This window comes from Anas platyrhynchos, chromosome 1 (genome assembly GCF_047663525.1).
Source record: "Anas platyrhynchos isolate ZD024472 breed Pekin duck chromosome 1, IASCAAS_PekinDuck_T2T, whole genome shotgun sequence".
Lineage (NCBI taxonomy): Eukaryota > Metazoa > Chordata > Aves > Anseriformes > Anatidae > Anas > Anas platyrhynchos.
In genome coordinates this window covers 403,272-431,218 of record NC_092587.1, presented here as the reverse complement: position 1 = coordinate 431,218, position 27,947 = coordinate 403,272, and the positions used below count along the sequence as shown (strand labels likewise).

At 43.8% G+C, this 27,947-nt stretch overlaps 1 protein-coding gene across 3 annotated transcripts in view; it reads right to left on the bottom strand.

The window, feature by feature from the left end:
* The window catches only part of SHANK3 (SH3 and multiple ankyrin repeat domains 3), a 363,910-nt gene that overhangs the window by 269,319 nt on the left and 66,644 nt on the right, over positions 1 to 27,947 (bottom strand). For all 3 annotated transcript variants that reach the window (XM_038180780.2, XM_038180783.2, XM_072035934.1), the window contains 5 exons: positions 21,070 to 21,178; positions 6,774 to 6,925; positions 6,307 to 6,474; positions 5,081 to 5,197; positions 3,447 to 3,524 (listed from right to left, as the gene is read on the bottom strand). In XM_038180780.2, coding sequence (XP_038036708.2) covers positions 3,447 to 3,524; positions 5,081 to 5,197; positions 6,307 to 6,474; positions 6,774 to 6,925; positions 21,070 to 21,178 — 624 coding nt within the window. The remainder of the gene's footprint in view (positions 1 to 3,446; positions 3,525 to 5,080; positions 5,198 to 6,306; positions 6,475 to 6,773; positions 6,926 to 21,069; positions 21,179 to 27,947) is intronic.

The following is a 27,947-nucleotide window of genomic DNA, read 5'->3' as shown; positions in this document are numbered from 1 at the left end:
GTGTATTTTAAGTATGCAGTATCCTACCTGAAAAATGATTTATCCAACCATTAGTGAGAAAAACATATTTGGATGATGCTGGGGAGCTTTCGGAAGGACTACATCTGCATACAGGACTCTCATACAATTTATGGAAGTCAAGCCAGCTAAGAGCAATGGAAGACAGATGTAGGTATAAACCCTGGCTTGATAAAACAGTAAGTTGAAGATTTCCAGAAGCTGAAAAGGTACTATGGGAAAACTCTTACCCTAAACCTACCCTGCTTCGGCAGCCCTCTCTGAAGCCTGCCACTAGCCACAAAGAGGTGATAACGCTCCCAGCACTCCTGCCGCACCATACCGGCCATGTGCTGCAGTCCACAAGTGCTCCATCAGGCCATTCTGCAGCTGGAAGAACTCACCACACAGCACAGTGAGATGTGGCATTACCTCCCTAGGTAAGGAACATGCTGATTTGCCTCATGGAAGATAAACAAAGAGACTACAACTTTTTAAACCTCTAAATTACTCGGTGTTATCTGAGTGAGCCATCTCAGGCCACTGACACCAAGCTATCTGATTAACAGTAACAATCAAATTAGCACAAGGTATATGCAGTAAACTGACTAAACAGCCATGCAGAATCAGAGGCATTTACACAAGCTCCAGCAGCCACAGAACTGCTGTGGCTACTGCACACTCCTTTGTACAGGCTTGGCTTTCCTCTGCTGTGCTGAAAATCAGTCACAGAGAGGTAGCACCTCTTTACCATGGCTACACAAAGATAAAGCGTGAGAAAGTGCCAGACTTTGTAGCATACGGTAACTTAATCACATGCTGAAATCTTGAGCTAGCAATCTAAGCCAGGAGTCAGAGCGCTTCTGTTGGAAAGCTGGGAGCTGATGGGAGCACATAACACTAATATCAGATGCTAGTTTGGATCAGGTCATACTTGTCAATAAAAAAATATTCAGATTACCAAGCATGATTTCAATTCTCTGGAACAGAAACTTCCAATTGGTCAAACTACTTCAAAAAAGACGACAAACACTGCTTATCCCTTCTTAGATCTCACTAGGACTCCGCGGGACATGAGCAAAATCAGAACAGGAGCCATTTGTTCTCTCTCCACCATCTGCTACACAACCCCATTTCCTTCAGATGCCCAAAGCAAAAAGGTTGTCCTTTCTTCATCTCTTGATTCCAGAAGTACAGTCAATTAAACAAGGCAACAGTTTCCTGGAAAAAGTACTTCCCTGGAAATGAATATTTTCACATTACATCTAAGAGCAGTCAGATGGGAAAAACCTCAGCTCCCAGAGGAAAACTCCCTGGAAAGCAACACTTTGAGCACAGCAGATCTTGCTGCCTCCATCCACACAAACCCTTTCATGACCCATCTCCCGAGGTGGGAGATTGGGTGGAACATGCAGAAAAAGGTCTGAGTTAAGGTGGATTCATGGAGAAAAGGCTCCCATGGGATGGGGTCCTCACCAAGGGCTGAGCTCAGGCACCCTTCAGCATTCGCTCCTGTTAACAAGGCACAGTGCTCACTGTAATTCAGAGCAAAGCTGGCTGTGGTGGCCTCTACTTGTGTACGTGAGCACCCCTCTGCAGCCAGTCCCCCCATGCTCTCTGGGCCACTGTGGAAGGGAGGACAAACCTCCCCTTCTCTGCAGGCAACTGCAGCTCATCACACATGACACTCACAGCTTCACCAGGTATGACCAGACAACAACCACTTACTAGGTGAATACGTGAACTTATCCTATTACTGGTGTACCTCCATGGCACAAATCTGTTAAAGTTCCCACATATGACAAAATACCGGACAGGCTATGAGGAATGCTCAATTTGACCTTCCAGACCCCTTCTTCTCTTAGCATCCAAGCCAACACATAACACAGCTTGTAAGCAGCTCTGTCTTCCTCAGTCTTCCAAGAGAAATTACTTTCAAGAATATAAGCTATATAATCATTTCCTGAAACTACATATGCATTATTAGTTATGTACACATGAGAACTTAGTAACTGGTATCTCTACACAGCTGCCTAATTTGTACATGTGTACTTACCATGATTGTATGTACTCTTCTTGGGACTGTTTGCTGAATTTGCATTAAAATGTACTTAAAATTTAAACGAAATATCCTGATGCAGAATATAGCACCATTCCCACAGCATGCAGCAGGGTCTTCCAAGGCAACCACAGCCAGTTCACCGTGGCTGCCAGTAAGCAGGCAGGTTACGTCAGAGAGCACTTCAGCTCCCCCTGAGTACTCATGGCATTCAAGCTACTCAAGTATTCAGTTCATTTGGAAGAATTATCATCCCTCAGGACACAAGGCTCACAAGAAGTACCCACTTCCTCCATGCGAGGGCCAACACAGGCACAGCACAACCCGAGTGTAGCAGATTTCCAGCATGTGCAGAATATCTGCCCAATTTCCTATCCCTCTCCTCCCAGGACAAGCTGCTGCACAAACAGTTGTAGTTGCACACAGGGAACGAGAGTGATTGCATCTGTAATAAGGCATCTCTCAGCAGCCACTCATGATGCTTGCAGGGGCTGTGCAACTTCATTGTGATGGTCAAGCTTGAGATGCTTTGGCCTAGAACCTCTATATACAACACTGAAAGAGTGAAGAAAAGCACTTCTAAAGGGAAAATGGTTAGGGAGGTCATCTGTGGCTACCCAAGCTAGTACGTGATTAAGATGCTGACAGATACGCTCTACTCTCAAAGGGACACCTGAAGATTAGTACTAGCTGGACAATGAGTCACAACATTTCTGAAAAGTCCGCAGGTAGAAGATTATGCTTCCACAAAAGCACAGGCAGAAATGCTATTTCAAGTTCAAGAACTTTTCAAAAGAAAGGCAAAGCAGACTGAAGGGAAGAGACCCCCTGTATCACAGACTGCAGCCTATGATAATTTGCAGGCAATTACTTTCGCATGACTTGCAGACTTAGGAGTCATACTGCAAAGTGACCAAGTTTCCCTTTTCCATCTGTTTTACCTAACATATTTACATGAAAGCTATTGCAGAATTTCAATCCATTTCAATAGTGGCTTGAGGTCTTCTAACTCCCATTTTAAGTTTATTAACAGCAAGTTCAGGTGCACTTCTGGTGCAAAATTGAATTCTTTATTCATGAGGATTTTGCTCCCTCGCTAACATTTACTGGAACACTTCTACAGAGAGCAATAATTCCTCCTTTCCACTTCCATTACACATGACAGAACAAGCAAAACTCTTTTAGTCTCCCACCATAAGATACCACTTTCATAGTCCTTCCCATCGCTTTCCTCCCTCCCGCTCCAGCGTCAGAATAGGCATCCTGAATCAATGGTTTTGTTCCAGTAAATGTTATCCCAGGCATGCCCAAGGGGCATGTCAGCAGCTGCCACTGCCCATGCCAGAGGAGTTCTGTGGGAGGGACTGGGGCCCATAGCTCACTGTCTCACCTGGAATGCCGTCTGGCTGTTGTAGTTGCGAATCTCTTTGCTCGCACCACGGAAGAGGAGAACCCGAGCACAGCTCTCCTGGAAAAGCAAGCAAGGAGGAAACAGGAAGAGTCTGATTAGCACTGTAGACTGGTGACAACAAAGAAGCAAACCACATAGTTTCATTGCACTCAGAAATCCTCCTTTGGCAAGAGCAAGGAATATAAAAGGATCCAGAATCCCCATGAACTGGTTACCTCTGGCACCAAGCTGACCAATTCCATCTACCTGTGTGCCAGCTATAGGTGCTGCCACCATAGTCAAGCCCAAGTCCAAGACCACACGTATGTGGCACAGTGACCACTACACATTCCCACGTATTGCTATTTCCTAAAGCCTTTTAGCACTTCTGTTTTGAATGCTCTGTACTTCTCTACTGTTAATTCCACATGTTTATGAGCCCTTGTACACCCTAATGCTGCTCTCCCTAACCAACCCAGTGGGCATAAACCCAGATATCAGAGTCATAGGTCTGCAGAGTGCACCCATCACATAACAAGCCACAAATCAGCTTCTATTACAAATTATAAGAGTATTCACTTTTTAAAACATAGGCACCTTGGAATCTGAAAAATTCCCTTTATAGCAAAAACAGAAAATAGAATATATAAAATCTGTAGGAAGGAATAAAACCTACAGGAGAAATCCTTAGATACTGAACTCTACATCTCGTAAAGAGAACAGTGGGAGGGCAAGATCAGAGAGGGCTCTTCCACTACCCTTAATTTCTTCTGAACTGAGATCAGTGGCCCTGAGGGCAGGGTACTCTGCATTGCCTGGTCAACCTTCTTTAAAATTCAGGGATTGGTAATAAGATGTTCATAGAATATCCTGAGCTGGAAGGGACCCACAAGGATCATTGAATCCAACTCCTAGGTCCGCACAGGATCACTCAAAAAATCAGACCATGTGTCTGAGAGCATTATCCAAGCACCTCTTAAACTCCAGCAGACTCAGCACTGTGACCACTGCCTTGGAGAGCCTGTTCCAATGCCTGATCACCCTCCCAGAGAAGAACCTTTTCTTTAAACCCAGCCTGAACCTCCCATGTCACAGCTTCTCACCATTATGAGCGTTTGTGTCAGGGATAGCACCCCAGCCCACATGCCTGCCCCAAAGGCTGTGAAAGCCACAGGATGTACCCAACAAGCCCTGCTTGGGGCATGTGCCCTCCCCAAAGTTACATGCAAGCACCTGGACCAAATTAGCACTCTCCACCCAGGCAAACTGCTCCCTCCAGCCAGTGATGGGGGCTCGCTGCACTTGGTGTGAAGAAGGAACAGGAACCAGAGGAAAAATTACAGAACAAGTTGGGCAGTAAATCAGCGAAAATAATCAGGGAACGGGACTAGACTGAACCACAGACTCTTTCCCCTAGCCACCAGACTCTTGAGAAATCTAACGTCAGTCTGCTGCTGCAAACAGAAACAGCCTCATCCCAAGACAGAGGGTGGATACAATTCAGAAAAACTTTTCTAGGCCTGCAAACAGTAATAGCAATCAGAAGATGCCCCAGCCCAGCATTGTTCCCTCTGGCAGGCTGGTTCCTCATCTATGTTTTCTTTGTTCTCATGTCTTGAATCACACAGAAGTACCTGATTATAGAGAGCACAAATATGAAGAGCGGTATTTCCTGAGGCATTCTGTGCAGTCATATCAGCTCCGTAGAAGAGAAGATGCTCCAGGTGCTGAACATGGCCGTAGCGACATGCCTGCTCAAAATGCAAAAGGGGAAAAAAGAAATAGAAAAATAAAATGAGAGAGCAGCAGGGAAGTGATAAACTTCATAACATCTTCCTGTCTCTTCTGGATTCATCTATGCTGGAAAAGTTGTATCAGACAGGAACAGTAACCTGAAGAGTTCCATTAACACTCACGCACACTCACTGCTCCTCCTTACAGCAATATATACACAAACACTTATCAGATAAATTACCTTTACACTGATTGCAAATTTGGTCTCAGCATCATGCAGGTATCAGGGACTCCTCCAGATCATTTGCTACATCAGTAATATTTATCTGCTGAAAAAAGCCCTGAAGCACAAGCAGGAAAAGCAGAGTGCAATAGATCCAGATCTAGTGTGGTGTTTTCCTCTGTGCTTGGTCCATCCCGGGATGAGCAGACCTCAAAGATCAGCCATGGCAATGTAGGATGAGGCAGGAAGGAGGAGAGTCATGTCCCACAAATCAAGATCACAAATGCATCTCTTGTTTTTTTCACTCATCCATCTGTCCTTTGATGTACCAGTACTCCTTCACCTTGCACGGCCTGAGAGCCGAGTGCTGTGGGAGGCCACAGGCCCAAAGGCAGCCTGCCCCTCTGACACTGCCAGACTGAGGGACTTGAGGCAGAGCCAGCAAAGCCCTCCCTTCTCCAGAAGGAGCTCAGTCTTGAAGCACAAAGCCAGCTCAGGTCCCCTCACCCATCTAGCTCATCTCTTTCTTCCCTGTGCACCCTGTACAGATATAACTGTGTTTTTGTAATCAGGATGCCTCAGGCTCGATCAAGGTCCCAAATCGCTGTCCTGGCACAGCTGTAATCTGGGGAGGATCCCAGACCCATTGACTAAGGCCAGCATGAAACAACCTGAATGTTAAGCCTTGGGTGGGACACAGAACCGGCACTCCCCGAGCAAATCCCCAGACAGGACCCAGGACACGTCCCTCCCCCCAAGCCGGCCAATCCTGCCATGCAGTGCCACCACTGCCCGCCAACAAGGCACCACATCCCTGCAGCACCTGAGGGGACAGGACAGGCCTCTTCACTGACGGTATGGCAGTGGTGGCCCCAGCTGCACCTTGTCCATTGTCTGTCTCACCTGGTGGATCTCCTGCCAGCCGTTCTCATCCACGCAGCCCAGCCGGGCGTAGTCATGCAGGAGGAGCTCACAGCAGTAGGGATCCCCCCCGACCATGGCGCTGTGGTACAGGGGCGTCAGCCCTCGGCTGTCCTTGTAGTCTGGGGAGGCACCCAGGTCCAGCAGCGTCTGCAGGAGAAGCGCCTCCATTGTCCTGCAGCTCCAGGCAGCCACACAGGACAACCCACCCTGTGAGGACTGGGGTGCTGCGGCCATGGCAGCAGGTGGTGCTCACCCCTTCCCTCCCCACGACTCAGATCATTAGTGCCACATTTTTGTAACAAGCTGTGCTCCCCAAATGCAGCACAAGACAGGTTCTTTGATCCCAGGAGGGCACACTGATGTGGGGGCAGTGACATGAGGCCAGGTCGGGAAGTGGAGCAGCTGGCACTGGGGCAAAGGGCAGAGGGGACCAAGCCACAACTCACCAACAGCGCCGCATGGTTGCGGCACCGCACAGCCTTGTGAAGAGCTGTCATTCCCTCCCGTGTCCGGAAATCCAGGTGTGCTCCCCCATTGCGCAGTGCTTTGATCATCTCGGCACCAAGTTCCAGCTGAGCCGCTGCAGTCAGGGGACACTCTGCAGAGCCCCAAGAGAGAGGGGTGAGAACCAGGTGAGCACACACACAGTGGGCATCACAGCACCACCATGTCTCCTGCCTGGGCTACAGCAATGCTGGGTGCTCCCTGCTCCCCTCAAGGGAGCTGCACCAAGACCTACATTTGCTCCCAACCCACTCAGACAACAGTGATTCTTCTCAAACATGGGGATGTAGCAGTTCTTGGCCATGGGCTGGAGACTGACCATCAATTTTGTATGGGTGTGGGATAAGAACCTGGAGGAGATGGGCAAGGAAAGTGCTGTCAGTTTAACAAATGGCAGAAACGTCATTGCTGGCTCTTACACTGCAGCAAGGGACACATCTGGGCACAGCATTTATACAAAGGGGAAAAGAAGAACAGGGTAAAAAGGATATCCTTGTTCCATTTCTCCCCACAGTAAAGCATGGACAAGGGCTACTGTTTTGGGGAAAGATGCACAGCTGTGCAACCCAGCAGCACTGCCAGCATACATGGAGTTGTCCTGAGCCCTTTCACACACAGCTGTCCTGTGGCTGGTCCTCATCATATCACATCACCAGCAGCAAGCTCCAAATATGAAATGCTCATCCCCAAGAGGTGAAATGCCCATGCACCCATGTGACAAACCCTCTCACCACTGACAAGCCTGACTCGTTGCACACAGAGCCCACACAAACTCACCTGGCTGACTGCAGTCCAATCTCTGACCAAGAAACAGTCCCAACTCCCAGGAGTGCCCAGTGCATTAGGACTTACTGCACTTAGGGGTATAATTAGAGTAGGCAGTGGAAGAATTACAGACATCCCTTTCAACAAGCCTTCCTCACCCAGTGCGCCCCCACAGCTCCCTGACCACTCTCTGCATTTGCTTTTCAGATGGGAGCAAGATCCCTGGTGCAAATCTGTTGCTCTGTTGGTGCATGCAGCTCCAAAAAGCAGAAAGACCCCTCTGCACCAGACAGGCACTGCCCCTTCCATCAGGAGTTGCTACCTCTGTCCATCAAGCACCTGACTGCAGCCTTCATCATTCAGCCAAGCTCTACCTGGATGGGTTCGCAAGAAGCACAGATTGTCTCCCTCTACAAGTGCATCTGCACACACCCTATTGTGGTCCTACTACAGGCAAGCAAAAAAGTCTTCTTTCTCAAACAACTTTCTAGGTCCTCCCATCCAAATCCCTCATACCATATCATATAGGTGGACACTAGCTAGATTTCATCACCTAGAAATAAATTCATGTATTTTTTAGGAAGGTACCTAATTTGCACATAAATTAAAAACTATCTATTTAGTAGAAATAACTATTAAAATGAAAATAATAAAATAGTTTCAGATACAAATACATTAAAAAAAAGCAAGTAAATATTAATTCTACAGCATTGCTATTAGCTATTTTTTTAATGAGATAGAACGAGATCAGACGAGGTTCTGTGGCTTTGCTAAAACTCTCAGGATTCTGTGATACAAGGCACACACACTGTTGTTATATATCACAGAATCACAAAACAGTTAAGGTTGGAAGGGACATCTGGAGGTCATCCGTTACAACTCAAGCAGAGAAACATAGTGCAGGTTGCCTAGATCCACGTCCAGGCAGCTTCGGAAGTTCTCCAAGGAAGAAGACTCCACAATCTCTCTGGGCAGATATGAATATATCTTTGCATATGTGTCCAAGTCAAGGGTATAATGAATAAAATGAATTCATCCATTGGCCAATGAATGAAGAGGACAGCTACAATACTTTCAAGTTAGAAAATAAGAGATTCAATTTAAACATGAAGGTAATTAGCACTGTAACAACATATACATTACGTGGCAATGTAATAGTGTCCACAGGGCCAACAACGTCACCTAAGAAAAAGCAGTGGAATTATTTCCTTATCTCAGCAAAAGCTGTGCAAATTAGCATTTGATGGAAAGTCCACATCCCTTCTCACACTGCATGCAACTACCATGAGAGAGCCGTGCCAGACACAGCACAAGAACTGTGGAAAATGCCACCTCTTGGCACTCCTACAGATGGATGCTGTATATATATATATATATATATATTGAACTCCAGACAGAGAAAGGCCCAAACTGGGCATTTCAAGATTCACTGAATTAACTGCAGCTAGCAATTTGTCCACTAAATCTAATCTAATCTCTATCTAATCTAGGATTTTAATGATTACAGTCTGCTAATTTTCAGAACTGTGCATATCCAAATATATATTTAAAGTAATTAACTAATAAACACATGAGATCCATAACAGGAAATGAAAACAAGCAAGATGGTATGTTGTACTTTGCAGTGTAAAATACGGATTAATGCACATAAGAAGGAGCTGTAGGTGGGACTCCTTGCCTTTGGGCTATTGGACTGCTGAACTTGGCATGTGATTTGATACTGGTACACCCTTCTACACTCAAAAATGGCTCTACTAAAAACACTTGCACAACAAAGTCAGCATCCACCTATTCATGGCAGCTGCTCCTGTGAGCCTCGTCCTTAGCAGGGCTGAGATTAAATGCTGCAGTCAAAATCAGCAACAGTGAATTTTGGCCAGCAGATGAAAGCTGTGCTTGGGAGCACCACCAGTGGTCATAGAAACAACAGACCGGGGAAGGAGCAGGTTACATGGTCCAGACCTATAAAGCTGCCAGTGGACATTTCCTTTAATCAATGTGCCGTAAGAAGCAGAGGAGGTGATTGTTACAGCTGCTGTGGGGATTTCTTTGTGCAAATGGCACCCCTGCAATCCACAAGCCTAACTGGTGAGTGCAGCACAGATCCGAACCACCTCTGGGGACAGGATGCAGGCACACAGCGCTTTGCTGGGGCAGCCAGTGCAGGAAACAGGTACAGCTGTAGAAAAGCTGCAAAAGTTAATTTCTGCTGCATTTAAAGCAGTGTTTTTTCTACATTTCTGTCTTGTATCTGTGTTCTCTCTTCCTTTGACTAAAAAAAGCTGAGGATGAAAAGCACTGCTTATATTTTAATTGCATACAGGGTGCTCTGGCAATCCTCAGGCTGGTCACTTCTGTGAACGCAGCGTCCGAACAAAGCTGCGTGGTGGAGGAACAAGTCTGAGCTCCTGCGGCCGGGACACCACAAGACCACCAGCACCAGGCACAGCCCTGCAGACTCAGCCGGCAGTGCAGGTGCTATTCACACACCCCCCAGAAGCCGGCAGCAAAGAGACAGCTTGATGGGACAGCCACAGCACGGAAATGTGGATGTTCCTACACATATCACAGAAGGAAACTGCGGCAGCTCAGCAGGCGGTGTTGTGATGAGACCTGGAATTCACACGGTGAGGGAAAGGCAGCGACGAAAAGCTGAGACCCCAAAGGCAGCTTCAACACTAGCAAGAACTACCTCTTCATTCAGATAACAGATTTCTGTTGTTAAAAATTAAAAAAAAAAAAAAAGAAAAAAGAAAAAAAAAAAAAAAAAAAAAAAAAAAAAAAAAAAAAACCACTCCAGAACTTAACTTCAACCTTTTGGAAACAGGAAGATCTCTGTTCAAGTTGAGATGGCAATGGACTTGATATGAAAGTTATCATGCAAGCTACTAGAGAGGAGAGTTAAGGTATACACAATGTTCCTATACAGAAATATAATACAAATAATAGGAAATATGTGCCTATGACAAATGCCATCTAGAAGTAGAACCTCACGGCACTGTTTTTCAGGTGTGGGTGAAAAACCTGACAAAATGACCTTTCATCTGCAATCGCAGTTGAATGTAAACACATCATCTTTCATTAATCTGCATAACACATTGAATTGAAAGTGATGCTGCCAGTTCGCTTAAAAAAAAAAAAAAAAAAAAAAAAAAAAGGAGGAACTGGACTAACAGACTTTAAACTGAGAAGAACCATAACTTTACAAATCACAAGCCACTGAAATTTCCTCTGGTATTCTCCTATCTAGGCCACAACTGCTGACTGAACCAAAGTGCAACTTCCAGCTTTTAAAATTCAAATCAACAGAAAACATCATATTTTAAAGTGAGTTATTCAGGTTCTTAATCAAGTAATACTGCTTTTATACCTTGAATGCATTATGCCATAGCTAGCAGTCTGCAGTACAGCACAGCCGAAGCAGATCAGCAGGCTCCAAGTGCCTTGGGCAAACATTTATCCGTAATGTTAAGCAGAAGGTGCAGAAAGCACGGCCATGCACAGTAAGTATCTCTCCCTAATTACCTATTCCTTCAGCTCTTTGTCCTCAGATCATACTGAGCCACAGTCCGTATTGCTGCACACGGTCAAGAAAATTTCTTTGTAAATGCAACAATTTCCTCTCATTGTTGCTGTTCTCCTGTTGCAACCCTGTTAAATATTGAGGATTGCTTTCACATTTCTCCATTCTGAACTAATACTCAGGTTTGGGTCTTATTTTAGAATAATAGTAACTTCTAAAGTATGTTTTTCACCTTTAAAATCTGCCTACAGAGCAAGACTTTTTTCTTTTAAACTGTTTCAAAAACTGTTAATCTTTTATAGAGTATCTCACCAGCAATCCTGCAGCACTGAAACATAAACTATGGCAAATTGGGCTGTGATGGTTTAAGAAATTGCACTTATCTGCTCTCTCCCCCTCAGCAGACCGAGGAGAAGGGAACGTGTCCCTGCACTTCAGCTGCCTCCACGCAGCTCAAAACCACTCCCAACAGCAGCTTAAGTGGAGATATCAAGCTTTGTGCTTGACTGAGCTGAGACAGCATTGTACCCTCCTGTTGGCTCTGCTGTGAGGATGGCACCACAAATCACACAGTATTTTATGGTGCAGTCTGCATTATTCAAAGTACACTAGATGGATTTAACTCTGCAGAAGAACATTTCTCGAAATAGGCACGTCCCACTTACTTTGGGAAACTTCTCATAATACACAGAACCACAGAATGGCCTGGGTTGGAATGGACCTCAAAGATCATCTAGTTCCAACCCCCCTGCTGTAGGCAGAGAAGCCAGGTGGAGTGCACAGAAATAGTTCCATTTAGAGCAATTCAGCAGAGGACAAGCATGTCCCTGGTGTGGACAGGCTGCAAACCTCCCTGCATCTTCAGTAAATGTAACATTACTGCGAGATACGAACAGCCTATGATCATGGCAGAATAAGGGAAATGTCCACTTCCTACAGGGGACAATTTGAATGACAAGTCCTGAACCAGGACTTGTCAACAAGGCCGTTGCGTGCCTTGGAAAGAGAAAGAACAGCACATGCTGGAAAGAGGAACTGAGAGTAAACACAGGTATTTTGATGGCCAAGAACAACTGGGCGAAAGTGTCTCATTATTCTCCTCTACAACACAGATAGATCCCCTTTCTGAACTGCTAGAATTGAAACCTCAGGCAGGGTTATTTGACATCTCTCCTTTACATGAACTAGCTCACAAGCAAGGGGAAACCTCTGCTTTCTGGAAAACCTAGCAGGTTGCAGGTAAGACTATTAAATTCCCTATGCTGAACAGTCGTGGATAATGACCCATAAATAATTTCTGCAGTGATATTCTTTTCCCTAGGTCAAGACACGTAGAATAAAAAGTTACAGAAACTGAGAAGAGGATGAATCGGTTTCATTAGGGATCTATACTGCAAAGTCTTTGAGACAGTAATATTGTATTCACTGTCTTAAAAATCAGCAGAGCAGTTTTAAATCACCTTCAGACTGGGATGAAGGAACCACTTGTGTTGCACATGAGTGGTTCAAGAAGAAACCCCAATTTTGTAGGAGGAAGGAGAATAAATGGTATTTGTAATTATCCAAGCTTTTGAAGACCTGGCCACACAGAAAGAAGCATTTGGTGTCAGGGCCTATTTGCTATATCACTGGTAAACTTATCCTAGAGACTCTGTGGATAAAAAAGCATAGCTGATAGCAATGCTGTTTTGACTCAAAAAAGAAAGGTTTTACTACAGTGATTTTGTATAGCAGAGATGAGAAATTAAAAATAGAAAAAGCTGCTGTGCATAAATGCTATCTTTGCTAAATAACAAGCACTGGAAAAAATGACCATTTATTTATTCCTTCTCTTGAAATCTTAGTTGAAGAGCTGCCCACATTACCATAACTTTACTGATAAATCTGAAAGCTCTGGGTTAAAAATTCAATGTACAAGTATTCTCAACAAATAAAAGACTCAGATTTTCTCAGACTAAGGTTTTGAAACATCTTGGAGAGGGGAAGTTTGACTTGGCAGCAAACTAGCCATTGAGTCTTTAAGTAACAAATCAGAAAGAGCAATGCACTGGCAGTGTTTAACCCAGGAACATAGAAAGTCTCTAGTCAAATGGGCCTCTCCTTTGGGAGAAACCCCACAGAACTGGAGACCTGCTGTGGCAGGAGCAAAACTCCAATGGATGAGCTGCCTTGGGAGCACAAGAAGTTTTGTCTCAACGAGAAATCATTCATGTAGCACAGTAGCAGTAAAAAACTTCTCTCTGAACCACAGTTTTCTGGTTCCTGTCCAGCTTCCAGCTTGCCACCTCAGGTCTCTCCTCTGCACACAGCCATACCTGCAACAGCTCCACCGCAGGCAGAGCCTGCCCCTCACCCCAGCTTCCCAGAGAAGGAAAACCCCAGTCGTGGCATTACTCCTCGTTTCCGAGAGCAGGTCACAACACTGCAAGCCACCACATCATACATGTAGAGGAGGGCACACTGTAGATTCACGGATGGGTTAGGAGGTAAGAATTGCATTGAAGGCTCCTGTGCTTCAACAGGAAGGTTTCCCTGCAGAGTGAAGGTAGGCTTTAAGAACAAAAATAATAAAAAAAGGCAGCTCCTATAACACCAATCAGGTTCTGCCCAGAACTGCAGGTACAGAAGTCAGTTCTTAAATCAGCTTAGTCTTGGCAGGATTCAAGTCTACATCCACACCTACGTTCAGTTCAACAGTCTTCCCTGTTCTGGAGAGGGATATTAGATATTAAATTAATGCTCTCCTTTCTCTCTAGACTGTCTGCTTCCCCAGGGACTTGCAAGGAGATGGTGTCCTAAAATGAGACTTCACTGTCTTGATCCCCAGCAACTCTCTCCCTTCCCAGGTTTCCTGCATCCTACAATCTTGGTGTTGCACTGTGGGCAAGCCAACGTCCTCCTCCTTTGCTTAACCTTGGGGACTGCACATTTTCATTCCACCAGACCTCCTGCATTGCAGACTGAGAATTGGGTAAACCCCTTGAATATAAAACTATGAAAACATTCTTCCATCCATCATCCTTATCTAACAAAGACAGCAGGAATGACATAGAACAATAACATTTTTACTTTACAGCTTACCAAAATAAAATGTTATCCTGAACATATGCATATTTATTTTCTCCACGAACAAGATGCCACAAAAAGGATCACAACTGACACACATCAATCATATTGCTCAACAGACTCCCATAATGTCCTCAGACATTATGGTAAAAAAGCCAATATGAAAACTTTTAAAGGAAAATAAATAGAAAAACAATCCTCTCTCACCAGGTATGTCCAATACCCTAAGGTTCAAATAAAAAAGCGTAGGGCTCTTAACAACAACAACACTGTTATGAAACAGGAAGAGGCTTCCAGTTACAGGAATGAGAGGGCTGGAACACCTTTCCTATGAAGAAAGCTGAGAGAGCTGGGGCTGTTCAGCCTGGAGAAGAGAAGGCTCTGGGGAGACATCCTTGCAGCCTTTCAGTACTTAAGGGGGACTTAGAGATGGAGAACAACTTTTTGTTCAGTCAGATAATGACAGGACAAGGGGGAATTGGTTTTACACTAAAAGAGGCAAGATTTACATTAGAGGTTAGGAGGAAGTTCTTCATTCAGAAGGTGGTGAGGCACTAGAACAGGTTGTCCAGGTTGTGGATTCCATATCCTTGGAGACCAGGTTGGATGAGGCCCTGGGCAACCCAATCTAATAGATAGCATCTCCACCCAAGGCAGGTGGGTTGGAAGTAGATGATATTTAAGGTCCCTTACAACCCAAAATATTCTATGGTTCTATGATCTGTGCAGCTTTTAAAACTTACAGTACATATTAAATCAATACCAACATGATAGACTGCTAATACTGTCATAGGACAATACAATCCGTAACTCTGCTCTCATACTCTGCAGCACAGGATCCCTGCATACCCTTCATCTTTCAACCGGAAATTTAGGAAATTCTAGTTTAGTAAACAAGTCCGTTGTCAAGACTCCTATCAGAAAAGTAAGACTGCCAAATAGGAGTTTCACAGGGAATATCATTCCTTCTTTTCAGGTATGGATCTATTCCAACTGTACAAATAGAAAAGCTGTGCTAAGCTGGATGCACTATGCTTTCCCTTCTACAAATGGAGAGGAACAATCCTGCATATGAAGTTCAATCTGGTGACAATTGGAAGATATGGATCAGAAGCACACATTACACTACTATATAAGGTTTGAAAAAATGAAAACGTTTCAAAGGAGGAGGCTGGATGGACAGCTAGATTCAAGAGTCAGCCTTAGAGGCGGTCCAAGGAGAAGGATTGTTACTGTTACGGCCAGAAGTGGAAAAGAAATCAAAAATAAACATATTTTATTTTCTTGCCTATAGTTTCTGATTTCTTTCAGTGAGACTGTCATCTCCTATTTTATACAAAGATTCATGAGAAGCTCAGGTCCTGAGAAAAGTCATCAAGAAGGACTGTTTGAAGTGAGAGGTGAAGAGTAAAACAGTGCACTGTCTTCCTCAAGCCAAAGCCAGAGGCATGGGATTCAGCCCACAAATTAACTTTCCTATTCATGGGTACATAGGCTCCCGCGCGGTTTACAGCAGTGTGGTAGATAACTCGATGGAGCACAGCTGAGCTCACCCTGCAGCAGCCCACAGGTGGGATGCAGCCATCCCCAGCAAGGACCCCGCCTGGCAATGCCCATCCTACTTGGAGCAGCAGACAAGCCTCCTGCCAGCCCTGCATCGCGTCTGTCAGGGACTCACTGATGGCTCAGATTGCCCAGAGTGAGGTGCCCAGTGCAGGTCACCGACTCTGCCTCAGAGCTGGCAGCTGAAAGGCATCTGGGTGCCCTTCACCATCATCTGGAACAGGATTCAGTGTACAGCCCATGCTGCATCCCTGTACAGAGGCACTTGCATTTCTGTTACATCTTAACACAGAAGGTGAGGACAACCCAACATTTTCCTTCAATGTTGGATAAGCTTGTGAAATTAGACAGAAATTCACTAGTAATGGGACATGAGGACATGCATGGGGAGTTGATTGAAAGAAAAGTCCATGTGCTCATCCCAGGGATCCCTTCAGTCTTACAAGCAGGAGAAGACATTGTTCAGAAAATACCAGAAGTGAACAGCCAACCACACGAGGGCAAAACTGAGTTTTGCTAAACTTGGGTTTAGGGAACACTGGTCCATTCTAGAGGATTTTCTCAGTCAACAACCTACACTTCACAGAGAGGTGAGATAATGATCTTGGCTGAGAAATAAGTAGAACAATTAGAAAGACATTAAACCAAGAACACAAGTGAAACAATTCCAAAGAGGGAAATAGAGCACAAATGCACCGTGTCAGAAGTAATTAAGACCATTTGACAAAGAATGAGAGTAAGATTTTTCTTTTTCTTTGCTCGTTTCAAAGTACTAGGAGACCAGATAACAGCAAAAAGGATGTGGACTGCTTTTACTGGTAATAAGAATCTTGATATAATTGTCATTACTGAAATCTACAGACAATTACACCATTTTAGAACATTAAGAATGAGAAAGTACTGAGTAGGCAAGAAGGCCCAGAAAGAGAGTTCACATTAAAATCCCATCATCTATCATATGTCCAGCAATAATTCAGAACAGGGCCACAAATTCATGTAAATTAGTGTCTGAAGTAACAAGTTAAAAGATTCTTCATGAGATTTTATTACAGACCAGTAAAGAAAAAAAATTAATTAACCTTTAAGTGTTGATCTCCAAGTTACATGAATTAACACTTGCACTATCAGGACAACTTCAAGTTGAGAGCAAATGCTGGCTGTCCCATCCAACAACCAAAAAAATATCATTTAATTTTCTAAAAAGGAAAAAAAGATTGCTTTTCTATAGATAATGTTTTGCTCCAACATAGGTAAATGCTACATTAGATTTCAACATAAGGAATAAAAATCTACTAAACACTTGACTGCTGCTTCATCGGCTAAAGACAACGGGGAGAGATGGAAGGCCCAACCAGCCAGGTAAATATTTGATGCTTCCTAAGGGAATCAACCAAGGGAAATCAGATTAGATTAGAAAATTTATCGTAGAAAACATGGGAGGCTTAAAATTAAAAAGTAAAAGGTGACTGGGAATTCTTGAAGAACAGTTTCAGGAATACTACTCCATAAATTGAGGAGGAGAACCACTGCTGTGTTCTCCATCCAGGTCAGCACTGAAGTGATAAGAGCAGTTACAAAGACTCTAACACTAGGCCATGATGAAATAATGGTCAGTATGAATTCAAAATTAGAAAATGAAGGGCAAGAACAAGAACAAATTATATAACAGTAAAGAAAACTGCATTTGGCATGGCAAAGGACTACTGAGAGGGGTTTTGTTACTGTTGTTTAAATTAGATAATACCAAAATAATTTCCTACCCCCTGTGCAAACTAGTCAACAAAGCAGATAATGAATAATTGCTAATAAATACAGAAAGCAAGATGATCAATATTTTTAATTTTGCTGCTGTGGAAATATTATTTTCCTTATTACCAAATAAGGATTTTTGGCATGAGCTACCTGAGCTTGAATAAATTGTTTACATCTAGTGGATGTTGTATATCATCCTCCTTAACTTCTTCCTGAAGGTCTTTCTGGGACAATAAAGTTAAATTTTAATACATTTTGAAATATTAGGACATTCAAGAAGACTATAAAGATAGCAATGTCAGGCCAATATTCAAAAAGGAGTAAGATGATCCACAAAACAACGAGCCAGAAAAATAGCACTGATCCTGGAAAAATGCTCGGAAAATTCATTTGGAATTTAATTTTGACACAGCATTGAAGAATACCGATATCATTAATATTGGCCAGCTGAGTTTTACCGTAAATAGTTCTTGCTACTCACACTTATTTCCTTTTCTTGGTAAATTACAAGTCTGATTGATGCAGATAGCTGTATTGATGTAAGACTTGTGCTCAGCTGAGTCCTACATGACATTAAAAATGAGCAGTATAAAATGTCAGCTACACATGTTTTAAATTAACTAAAACCCAGTGAAGGAGAAGCAGTCAGAGTGGTTACTGCGGAACATGTTTGCATATGCTGAAGAGGCTGTACAAGGTGTTGGACTTGGCTCTACCTTCATCATCTTTATCTTGATGTAAATGGAAATTTCTGATCATATTTGTAGGTGACAAAGCTTGGAAGACTGCTGGGCAATTCCAGAACCAAAAACGAAAACCATGGCAATCCTGCAGGATCCATCTTAGCCTGGGGTGAACACATTGCGTGGCAGAGGAAATGAGCTGCCCTGTATGGCTGCACCCTGTGGTCACAGCTTTGAAAAATCCTCCTGTGCATGGGCCAAAGCTGCAGCTGGCTGCCATGGGAGGAGCGACATGCTCCCACCTTGCTCTGTCCATCAGCCAGCCAGGCTGCACAGGGAAGCCAATGGGAGCAAAACCAGCCTCACCAAAACAAAGCTTCCAGACAAGGAACTGCTTCGTGGTTTCACCATGCTTCAGGTGACACAGGTCAAATAACCCCGGCAGGGAATGATGTAGAGCTCCATCGCAGAGGTGTGCAGCTGCCAGGGTCCTCCCCAATGAGGCCACTGCTACCACAGCCCAGGAGACCGCAGAGCAAAGACCCACAGGGAAAACGGCACCTGCCCATGATGAATGGTGCAGACAGACAGCAGGTTGTCTGGTGCTTGCCTTCTTAAAAACCTCTTAGAAATGGAGCAGTAACAGGTAAACCTGAAAAGTGACAGGAAAACTGGAAAAAATACCTTCAATGGAAGGCTAAAGGAGTTTGGCCTCTTTAATTAGGAAAGAGAAGATTGAATGTTGACTTGATTACCATGTACAAATACCTTCATGTGAAGACATACCAGGTTCTAAAGTGCTCTTCAATCTAGAAGATAAAGTATAACGACAGCTGGAAGCTGAAGCATACAAATTTAAATGAGGTACGAATTTTAAACAGTGAGGGTGATTAACCAAATAACGAAAGATCAGCACGGATCCTCTATTCCCTGAATCAAGATTGATGACTTTCTGGAAAATATGTTTAAGCTTTGCTTAGTGAACACACACACACAAGGTGATGAGGATCCGATGAGATGCAGGAGGTCAGGTCGGACGGTATAATAGCTCCATCTGGTCTTAAATTCCAGATACCCATGAATACTGAGCAGCAGTTTTATGTCATTCTGTCACGCTCACAAAACAGATTGTAAAGCAAGCAGTAATAAAGTTGTTTTGCACGAGAATTAGGGCTCAAAATAAAGTGTCCAAGACTCCCTCTGCTCCAACACTGTTTTCACATCTCATAAAATCCAGTTTTGCCTTCAGTTCTGAACTGGAACAAAATAACTATTTGGATCAGGTGGTTTGTTGTTATGTTTTGTTTTCCTTCCTCCCACTCTGTATTTAAGAGTCTTTGCAGCATGCAAGAGTCTGTTCCTACAAACCTCCACCCTTTCGTGAAATAACATCAGATCCAAAACTTTTCCAGCATCCTAAACTTTACCAGCCCCATTGCGTGGGGCTTTGAGCAACCTGATCTACTGAAATGTATCCCTGCCCATGGCAGGGAGTAGGAACTGGATGATCTTCAAAGTCCCTTCCAACCCAAACCATTCTATGATTCTATCATCTCCTCAAGCACACTGCACTCTGCAATATATTTCAGAAAGCTGAATCAGCTTTAGAAGAGCGTAGGACTTTCTTTTTAAAGAAACATCACTCAAAATGCTTGAAAGGTCTTGGGCTAAAATGAAAGTGAAATAGAGCTGAGCTGTTTGGGCATGCTCCAGGGCAAACAGCAATCATGCTTGTATACTACTAACGGTTTATTCTTCATATAGGCAGTTGTTCACCAGGACACTTCAGCAGGATCAGACAGAGTGGCTACACCAGCAAATTACACAACACAAACATTACTGTGTGCTGTTTGAATGCTTCTTGCCAGAGTTTGGCTAAACCAACTTTCACCTTCCCATTTGAAGAGCTGGCAGAGGCCAAGAGCCATTCTCAAGGGGCAGTTTGGGTGCAGCCCTGTTGTCTGAGAAGATAAGAGAGGTTAACAGTGTGCATGAGAGCAGACTGTGCCAGCTGATCTTGGTGTGGAACAACACTGGACACACTAGAACTCCTGCTACAGAGGTAGCCTGAATGTCAGAAACAACCTAAAAAGCCATTGAACTGAACTGGAAACACAGAAAATTAATCATCAAATTGGAGCCTGCTCATGGTTTGGCAACGTGCCCGTAATTCACACAAAGAAGTTCAATTCTATGCTAAATACTAATAAAGTGCATTACTTTAAAACAGAAACAATAAAAACAGTAGCTCCTCTCTCAGAACAAGACCATGAGAATCCTCCCTCATGATCCTGTCCTAAAGGAAAATGCATGGGATTGTGATTCTCATTCTTTACACCCAGGATCCTGCAGACAACCCGACAGCCTGTGCTCCAAAGGCCTGACCTATCTCAGGTGCATAAAAGATAAAAATTAAAAAATGAGGCATCCAGAAGCCAAGATTTTATTTTCTTGACCTCCAAAACATTTCTTAAACCTTCTGACAGCTTCATGAAGAGATTTTATGTTCACCCAATACGCCAGTCCAAGAGAAAGCTTTGTCCTCCGCTGAATCCGACTCTGAAAGATGCACAGCCCCACAGCTCTTTCATTTTATGTCATATTCCCAGACTATGCATCTTTCCCTCCCCATACACGCTCTTCTGCCAAGCACCTTCTGTAACTTCATGTTCCCAAGACCTCCAAGACCCAAGTGTCATAACAGGACACACTACTAAGAAATCCAGCTTACATACCTCTCTTCCAAACTTTTCATTTCAGACAAATTATCATTTGTTATGCCTCTTCAAGAACAACCAATCCCACAAATTCCCACTGCATCCCCTGGACATGTTTTCCCCCAACCCTGCCCTGTCATCATCCCCCGTCTGAAGAGGCCAATCTCACCTCCAGTATCCGGGTCATGGAAGTTGGGGTCCAGTCCCTTCTCCAGCAGTCTGCAGACCTTCTCCGCATTCAGCATTTGCACGTACTCCATGAACTTCTTCAGATTTGCCTGCAGCCGTGACACCCCAGGAAAACATACAACACATAGTGTTAACACACCAATGGGAAGAAAAAAGCCACCCGAGGAATATCCTCATTCAGGAGATCCAAGGCAACCAGCAAGGATAATGGTGCAGCACCCACTAGAAGCCAGGGCACTTATTCATTCCCAGGTCCCTGAGACTATATTCTCTACAAGGCAAATACTCTCTTCAAGGGTATGGCATAAGTCCACATGGAATGTAGTCCTTCCTACCCACTCTTCAAGACTGGGGATTGCTGGACCGTCCCAAGGAAGCCACCCTCTGCCCACACCACAACGCTCTGCTAAGGCACACTTTCTGTTCACAAACACCATGAGGGCAGGCACCCGTTGTACATGCCTGTGACACAGATGCTTCACCAGACATCTATCAAGGCATTTGTCAACCAAGCAGCACAGAGCTGGCTATGGAAAGTGCAGTGCCGGCCACCCACTAAACAGCACCAATGTCGGCACAGCACACTTGGGTCTGTGTCTCACTGCAGCATTGCATCTTCTCTTGTAAATCATTTTGAGGCTGTATCATCTGTCTGCCTGTTGAACTTGAAATACTCGAGAAAGATCAAGCTACTCAAACACCGACTATTATTGTATGGTGTAATGGGTATGGCTGTTGCACTCTCTGCTGTGAAATCCTGTTTTATTCTTGGTGTAATTTTCTGTCTTTGGCCAGAGACATAAATTTGTTCTCTTGAGGGGACTGAGTGCTCAAAAGACTCCTTTAAGTCTGCCTGGCTGTTTGTAGGTTACTGTTTTTTTCCTCTTTTTTTTTTTTTTCTCTTTTGGATAGCTACACTTGATGAACATATCCTTTTATTAAATTTCTAGACTCTAGAAATTGCAGCTCTGCCAGGCAGGCAGATAGCACTTGGACAAAATACAATGTGAAAATACTCATTTCCAGTCCAGTTTTTCAGATCTTTGATTGCAGGTTGGTTTTCGTTTGTTTGTTTTTATTTTTCTTTTAGCTGATTTTAATTAAGCCTTGAAGCAGCCAGTTTTAGGAAAGGAAGTCTAGAAAGTGCCTGACATAGCAAAAATAGTGTGCAATCAGCTGAGGGAAGACTTTGGGAAATGCTCTAGCCAACCAGCCAACCTGCAATCAAGAATCAAGGAATAGCTGTAGCTCCTGTGAAACACTACACTGCTGGCTGAATGCTTCTGAGCAGAGCAGATTTTCCACACAGTGAAAAAACTCAAGATTCAACATTTTCCTTTATTTGACACAGAAGAATGTTATCTTTTATGAAACAAAATGAATTCCAAAGTGTTTCACTTCAAATTTCATTTTGAAGTCTTTCAGTTGAAAAAAAATCTGAAAATACCAAGCACGATGCAGAAACATTTATGATTGTTTTCAACGACCTTCTAAACAAAATTTCATTATGCATTATCTTGTGCAATATTTTGCTTCTGCCAAAGTTTAATTTTCTAAGGGGAAAAGTTAATACATTTAGAAGCAATTCTACAGAGGACACTGCAAATCCCCAAACTTGGGACCTGTAAAATTCACCTGTGCTCTTTGTCTTGCATGCTGAGGAGACCACGGCAAGAAGTTATACAAAAAGTATCACCAAACTGAGACTTTCAAAAGATGAGGCAAATTCATGCTGGGCTGTTTACCTGGTTAACCATATTCCCTCTGTGTTTAGTTAGTGTGCAAAGCTAAACATTCTTTGCATACGTTTTCTAAGATTGGCACCACAGACCCATGCCATAAAACAAGCCAGATCACATATGTAAAGTTCTGGTCATTGTAGTGCACCACCCCCTGCAACATTAACTCCACCTCATCAGAGATTATTAGCTCAGGCAAGACCTTGCAGTGGTGCAGCTCCACAATATGCATACCAGTACTAAAGCGGCTCACTCCAGATGTCCACAGTGACACCCAGACATGGGTCACCCGAAGCAGAAGGAGCTGGAAATGTGCATCCACAGCATAATTGATTCCCACAGCACAAATGGGCATGTGCAACTGCCCATTTCTGATGGCCAGACACCTCCCTGACCCTTGCTACTCGGTGTTGCTTCTCCCCCAGATTCCTTCTTGTTTCATAAGTAACTAAAAGCAAAATATTTCTCCTGTTTTACTATTCCACCAGCACAAGTACAGTAACACTGGAGAGGCTCAAAGCCACCTGCCAGCAACAGCACAGACTGACCACTCCACGACCACCTCCAGGATGTGATCCCAAAATGTCTGTTCTCAACTGTCACCCAATTGTGCAGATTGAACCCTGTTCTTTCAACTCCTGTTTGTCCATATGTCCCTTCTCCTTCCAACAGCCATTTAGCAGATGATGCTAATCTAACCCAACAGACGATGCTCCATGCATGCTAAACCCCAGTACCCAAGAACAGGTCTGACAGTCTCAGCACGATCCTTGACAACAGAGCTGAGTCCATGTCAGTGATGAGCCCATGCCCACCTCCATGGTGCCAGTACCCTCTGCCCATGCACATCCCTTAAGCTGCAGCCTTCCCAGGTCCTCTACAGCCACGGAAGTTTCTTCTGTGAGCTCTCTGCTCAGGCAGACACCGCACCTCTGTGCATGCAACAGCGACTTCTGACAGTTGCATGTTTAGGTTTTTACCAAACATCCCAGGTACTAAACTGAACTGCTCTTGAGGTTCTACTGCTAACTGTTGTTTTCAACCCAGAAGTGCATCCAATCCAGACCATCTACATCCATCAGCAGTGTGCTAGTGTATACTTCTACTATTGTAGAATAGTAGTATATTGTATATTGTATATTGTAGGTGCTCAGGAAGGTAAAACGTATTTTGACAATTGGAAGATGATGCACTATGTCAACTTTTAACGATAGTTTTTATATTTAGCAAGACACTGAAGATAAAAGTGCATGAGTATAAGGAGAATGCAGAAAGAGGCACCTTCACCTCTGGGATGTGCATTCTCCCACTACAGGTACTTGTTAATCATCAAGGTCCTGTGCACCACACAGGCGCTAATGGGTGACCACATGGAATTTCCATTTGGGGGAAATCCATTACTATTCTGTCTTTGCAAATGAAGAACAAAGAATGTTCACCTACACAAGATCTCAGATCAAATCTACAGCAAAGCTGCAAAAACAATCCGTCAAGTCCATAGACTTTACCTGTAAAATAATAAATAGAAAAATATTTTCATCCATTAGTTTATAACTGCTTAGCAGCATGCTCCAAATGTGCATCTTAGTGCCCAAGCTAGGAGTTCACTGCAGTTCACAAACTTAAAAATACAAGGAGAGGACAGAAGAAAATGTAGTGGCTTCTTATCATCCCTTGCACAGTTTTGTTCCTCCACTTTTGGTCCTAGACCTTGAAGAACAAGGGTAATACCTAAAAACTGAACACAGATAATGAAAAAGACCATTTACTGGAGGCATAATTATAGATGTTACAAGAATCACATGTCTAATCACAGGACTGGATGACTGCTTTGCTCCACTTAGAAATCTGAATTAAAATATAACGAGGAAACGGACTAATAAAAAGAAAATCGCAACCGAGATGGCATCTCTGATTGAGTTTACAGCATGACCTCACTGGAAGATGTGTTTGTACAACCAAAGCAGTGAACTGTGTCAGCAGAAGGGACAAACAGACAGGAGCAGGGTCACCTTGCACCATTTCACTGCCAAAAGACAGCAGGTTTGGAACTGTGTGCTTGAACAGCAAAGCAGCAACCAAAGGGACCCGTGTAATTTTGTTACAGGCACGAGGAGCAGCAATATTCACAAGCGTAGCTGTCCAGAGCTTCATATTACTACAGTTTTCAGTTTCTTATTCTTCACCAATGGAGAGGTAATAATTAAATCAAGTGAGCTGTTTTCCAGAATAAAGTTAGAAAAAGACATTGTTTCACTGGAGTTAAAATTTTGCAATGACCACAGAGAGACAACTGTCTCAAAGCACACATACTTGGGAGGCACTCTGCTACTTCCCAGAGAACTCTCCAGGACTCTGCCAATAGCCAGATCTGAGAAATAACAGAAATCAGATTACAGAAAGGAACAGGATATTACAAATTAAGATGTTTTGGTCAGTGCATACTTCAAAATGTTGCATCACGATCCAGGCACTCTTGTGCTTGGCAGCCTCTCACATACCTAGCCATTGCAGACAATGCCTCCAGCACCAGAATGCCTGTGGGACTCCATGCTCATCCTGGCTGGCTCCAGGACCCCTGAGCTGAGCCTGCAGGCCAGCCCCAGAGCCTCTCAAGCAGCCCCAGCTCAGAGGGGGATGCAGGCCCTCGACAACAGGCAGACACCTGCCCATGGTCTGTGGGGCAGTCTCAGCTTCTTTTGGAACAGTGGCCCACCCCCAGCAGCACAGCTGAGCGATTCTGCCAACATTTGAACCGACACCACACCAGGAACACAGCACAGGGCTGATTGGAGTTTAACAGCTTGAACTGAAATCAGGTGGCTCCTGGGAGCCGCTCTGTGCCCACTTGCCACCGCAGTCACCAGTGGCAGCCCCAGGCACCGTGACACACACAGCAGTGCCAAACTACAGCAACTTCATCCTGGCTTTAATGTCTTTGTTTCAGTAAGATTTCGGCTACAATAAGGGTATCTCTCTTTGCAAAAATACAGCTGTTAAAACCTGTGTTTGCCATGTGACAGCTTATGCTAAATCCATACTTACAAGTATTTAGAAAACTGTATTGATTAAATGGCCCTTCCTCCAATAGTCATGAATTCAAGCATGCTTTATCTGAATCATTTGAAACCAGAAGCAAAACATACTTGGCTTTGTAAATCAACTCAAAAACTATAAATATGTCACAGCCATATCCCATGCTGGGCACATTATAACCACTTTTCAAAGAAGCAAATGCTGGTATTTTCATTCTTCCATGTTGTTTTTTCAGCTTATGGTGCATAGAAAAGCTTTCCTATCAGATTGTTTTTCATTTCAATTTAGCTAGAAACATAGATACTTTCTTTATAATTTGGACTGATTCACTCAAAGCCGAAAGGAGATTTGAGAGCTGAGAGAGTAAGGAAGCTTGCTTTCCTCCCCCAGTTTATGAATATAATCCTGTCAGGAAAGGAATGAGATCTCATTATTCTAAGAACCTGAGGATTTGGGGCCAGGTTTTCAAAAGTATTAAGGTGACTAGACATGAAGAGAGAGAGCAAATGTCAGACTCCCACAGAAATCAAGGGGAGCTAAGCAGATGCCTAAATCACTTAGGCAATTTTGAAATCTCACCAGATACTTACTTATTTTCTGTCACTTAAATACCTTTGGGAATTTGTAATGAGAAACACTAATACAAACCAAATCTCCCTTTGTTTAAAAGATCAGTCAGCTTTAAATACAAAAGATATATACTGATAAATTTACTTTTCTTCTTCTGTGTCCAGTACGTTACAGGAACATTTATTAAAGTGATAAAGACACTATTTAAAATGTTATTCCACTTTAATTTTAATTGAATTTCAGCTTCTGCTCAAACACAGTTGGATACAAATCAAAATAATAATATAAAAAAAAAATCAGAATCCAGTAAAGGCATCACATCCAATTCCCTATACACAAAAATGAAAACGTAAACGTATTTCTATAAAGATATCTAACTGCTTAAATAAACACTCATAGTGCATCTTCCCACGAGCAAAAGTACCATATTTAGTGTGAAGATCGTGGTGATTTTCAAATCAGTGTGCGTGAATGGCTATACTAAGAGGCATGAAGGAAACCTTCCATGGGGAGAAAAAAAGTAAGACACAACAAGAACTTATGCAAATAAAATTAAACTAGCATATGGCTGCCCCTCGCTGATTTCGTGGGCACTTTGTGCCTATTTCTATTTCACAGAATCACAGAATTTTAGGGATTGGAAGGGACCTTGAAAGATCATCTAGTCCAATCCCCCTGCTGGAGCAGGAACACCTAGATCAGGTCACACAGGAACGCATCCAGGCAGGTTTTGAATGTCTCCAGAGGAGATTCCACAGCCTCTGGGAAGCCTGTTCCAGCATTCCCTCACCCTCACTGTGGTTGGACTACACCTTGGAGGTCTCTTCCAACCTAGATGATTCTGTGATTCATATTTAAGTGGAACCTCCTATCTTCTGGCTTGTACCCGTTGCCCCTTGTCTTATCATCAGATGTCCAATTGATTTCCCAATGTCTTGGTGCAGGCCAACAGCAGGTGAGGGCAGGGGTTGGACACAAGGGGCTGAGACAGGTAGGACCCTCCCATTCCAGCACTGGGGCCATTGTGGTCTCTAACAAAACTCTGCAGTGGAGCTGAGCCCACCGCCTCCGGCATCTCCTGCAGGCTGTCCATGAACCCTGCCCTGATCCTGGAAAAGGAGGAGCCCAGTTAGAGGAGACAAGAGCCAAACCTGGCTCTGCCCTAATCCCACCATTGGGAAGCCACTGGGGCTTCTGCTCAAACGTCTGCCACCTCTCCCTTGTACTTCAGCTCGATTTCCACATCATTACCCAAAACACCCTATGTCAGTAGATGACTGTTGAGCAAGTCTGAGGCGTGTTCACAGAAGTAAGCCTGAGGTTAAGATCAGGAAAGTTCCTGGGGAAGGGACACAGTCCCAGTCATCCTGCTGGGACATTGTGTTCAGCCCATTTTCCCTCATTAGCACAAAACCACAAGAAAAATCAACACCCTCCAGAAAATAAAAGCTCATTGAGAGGAAGCTGGTGCAAGGGAACAAGTCTTTCTCTCTTGAATTGAAATGAAAGAAAA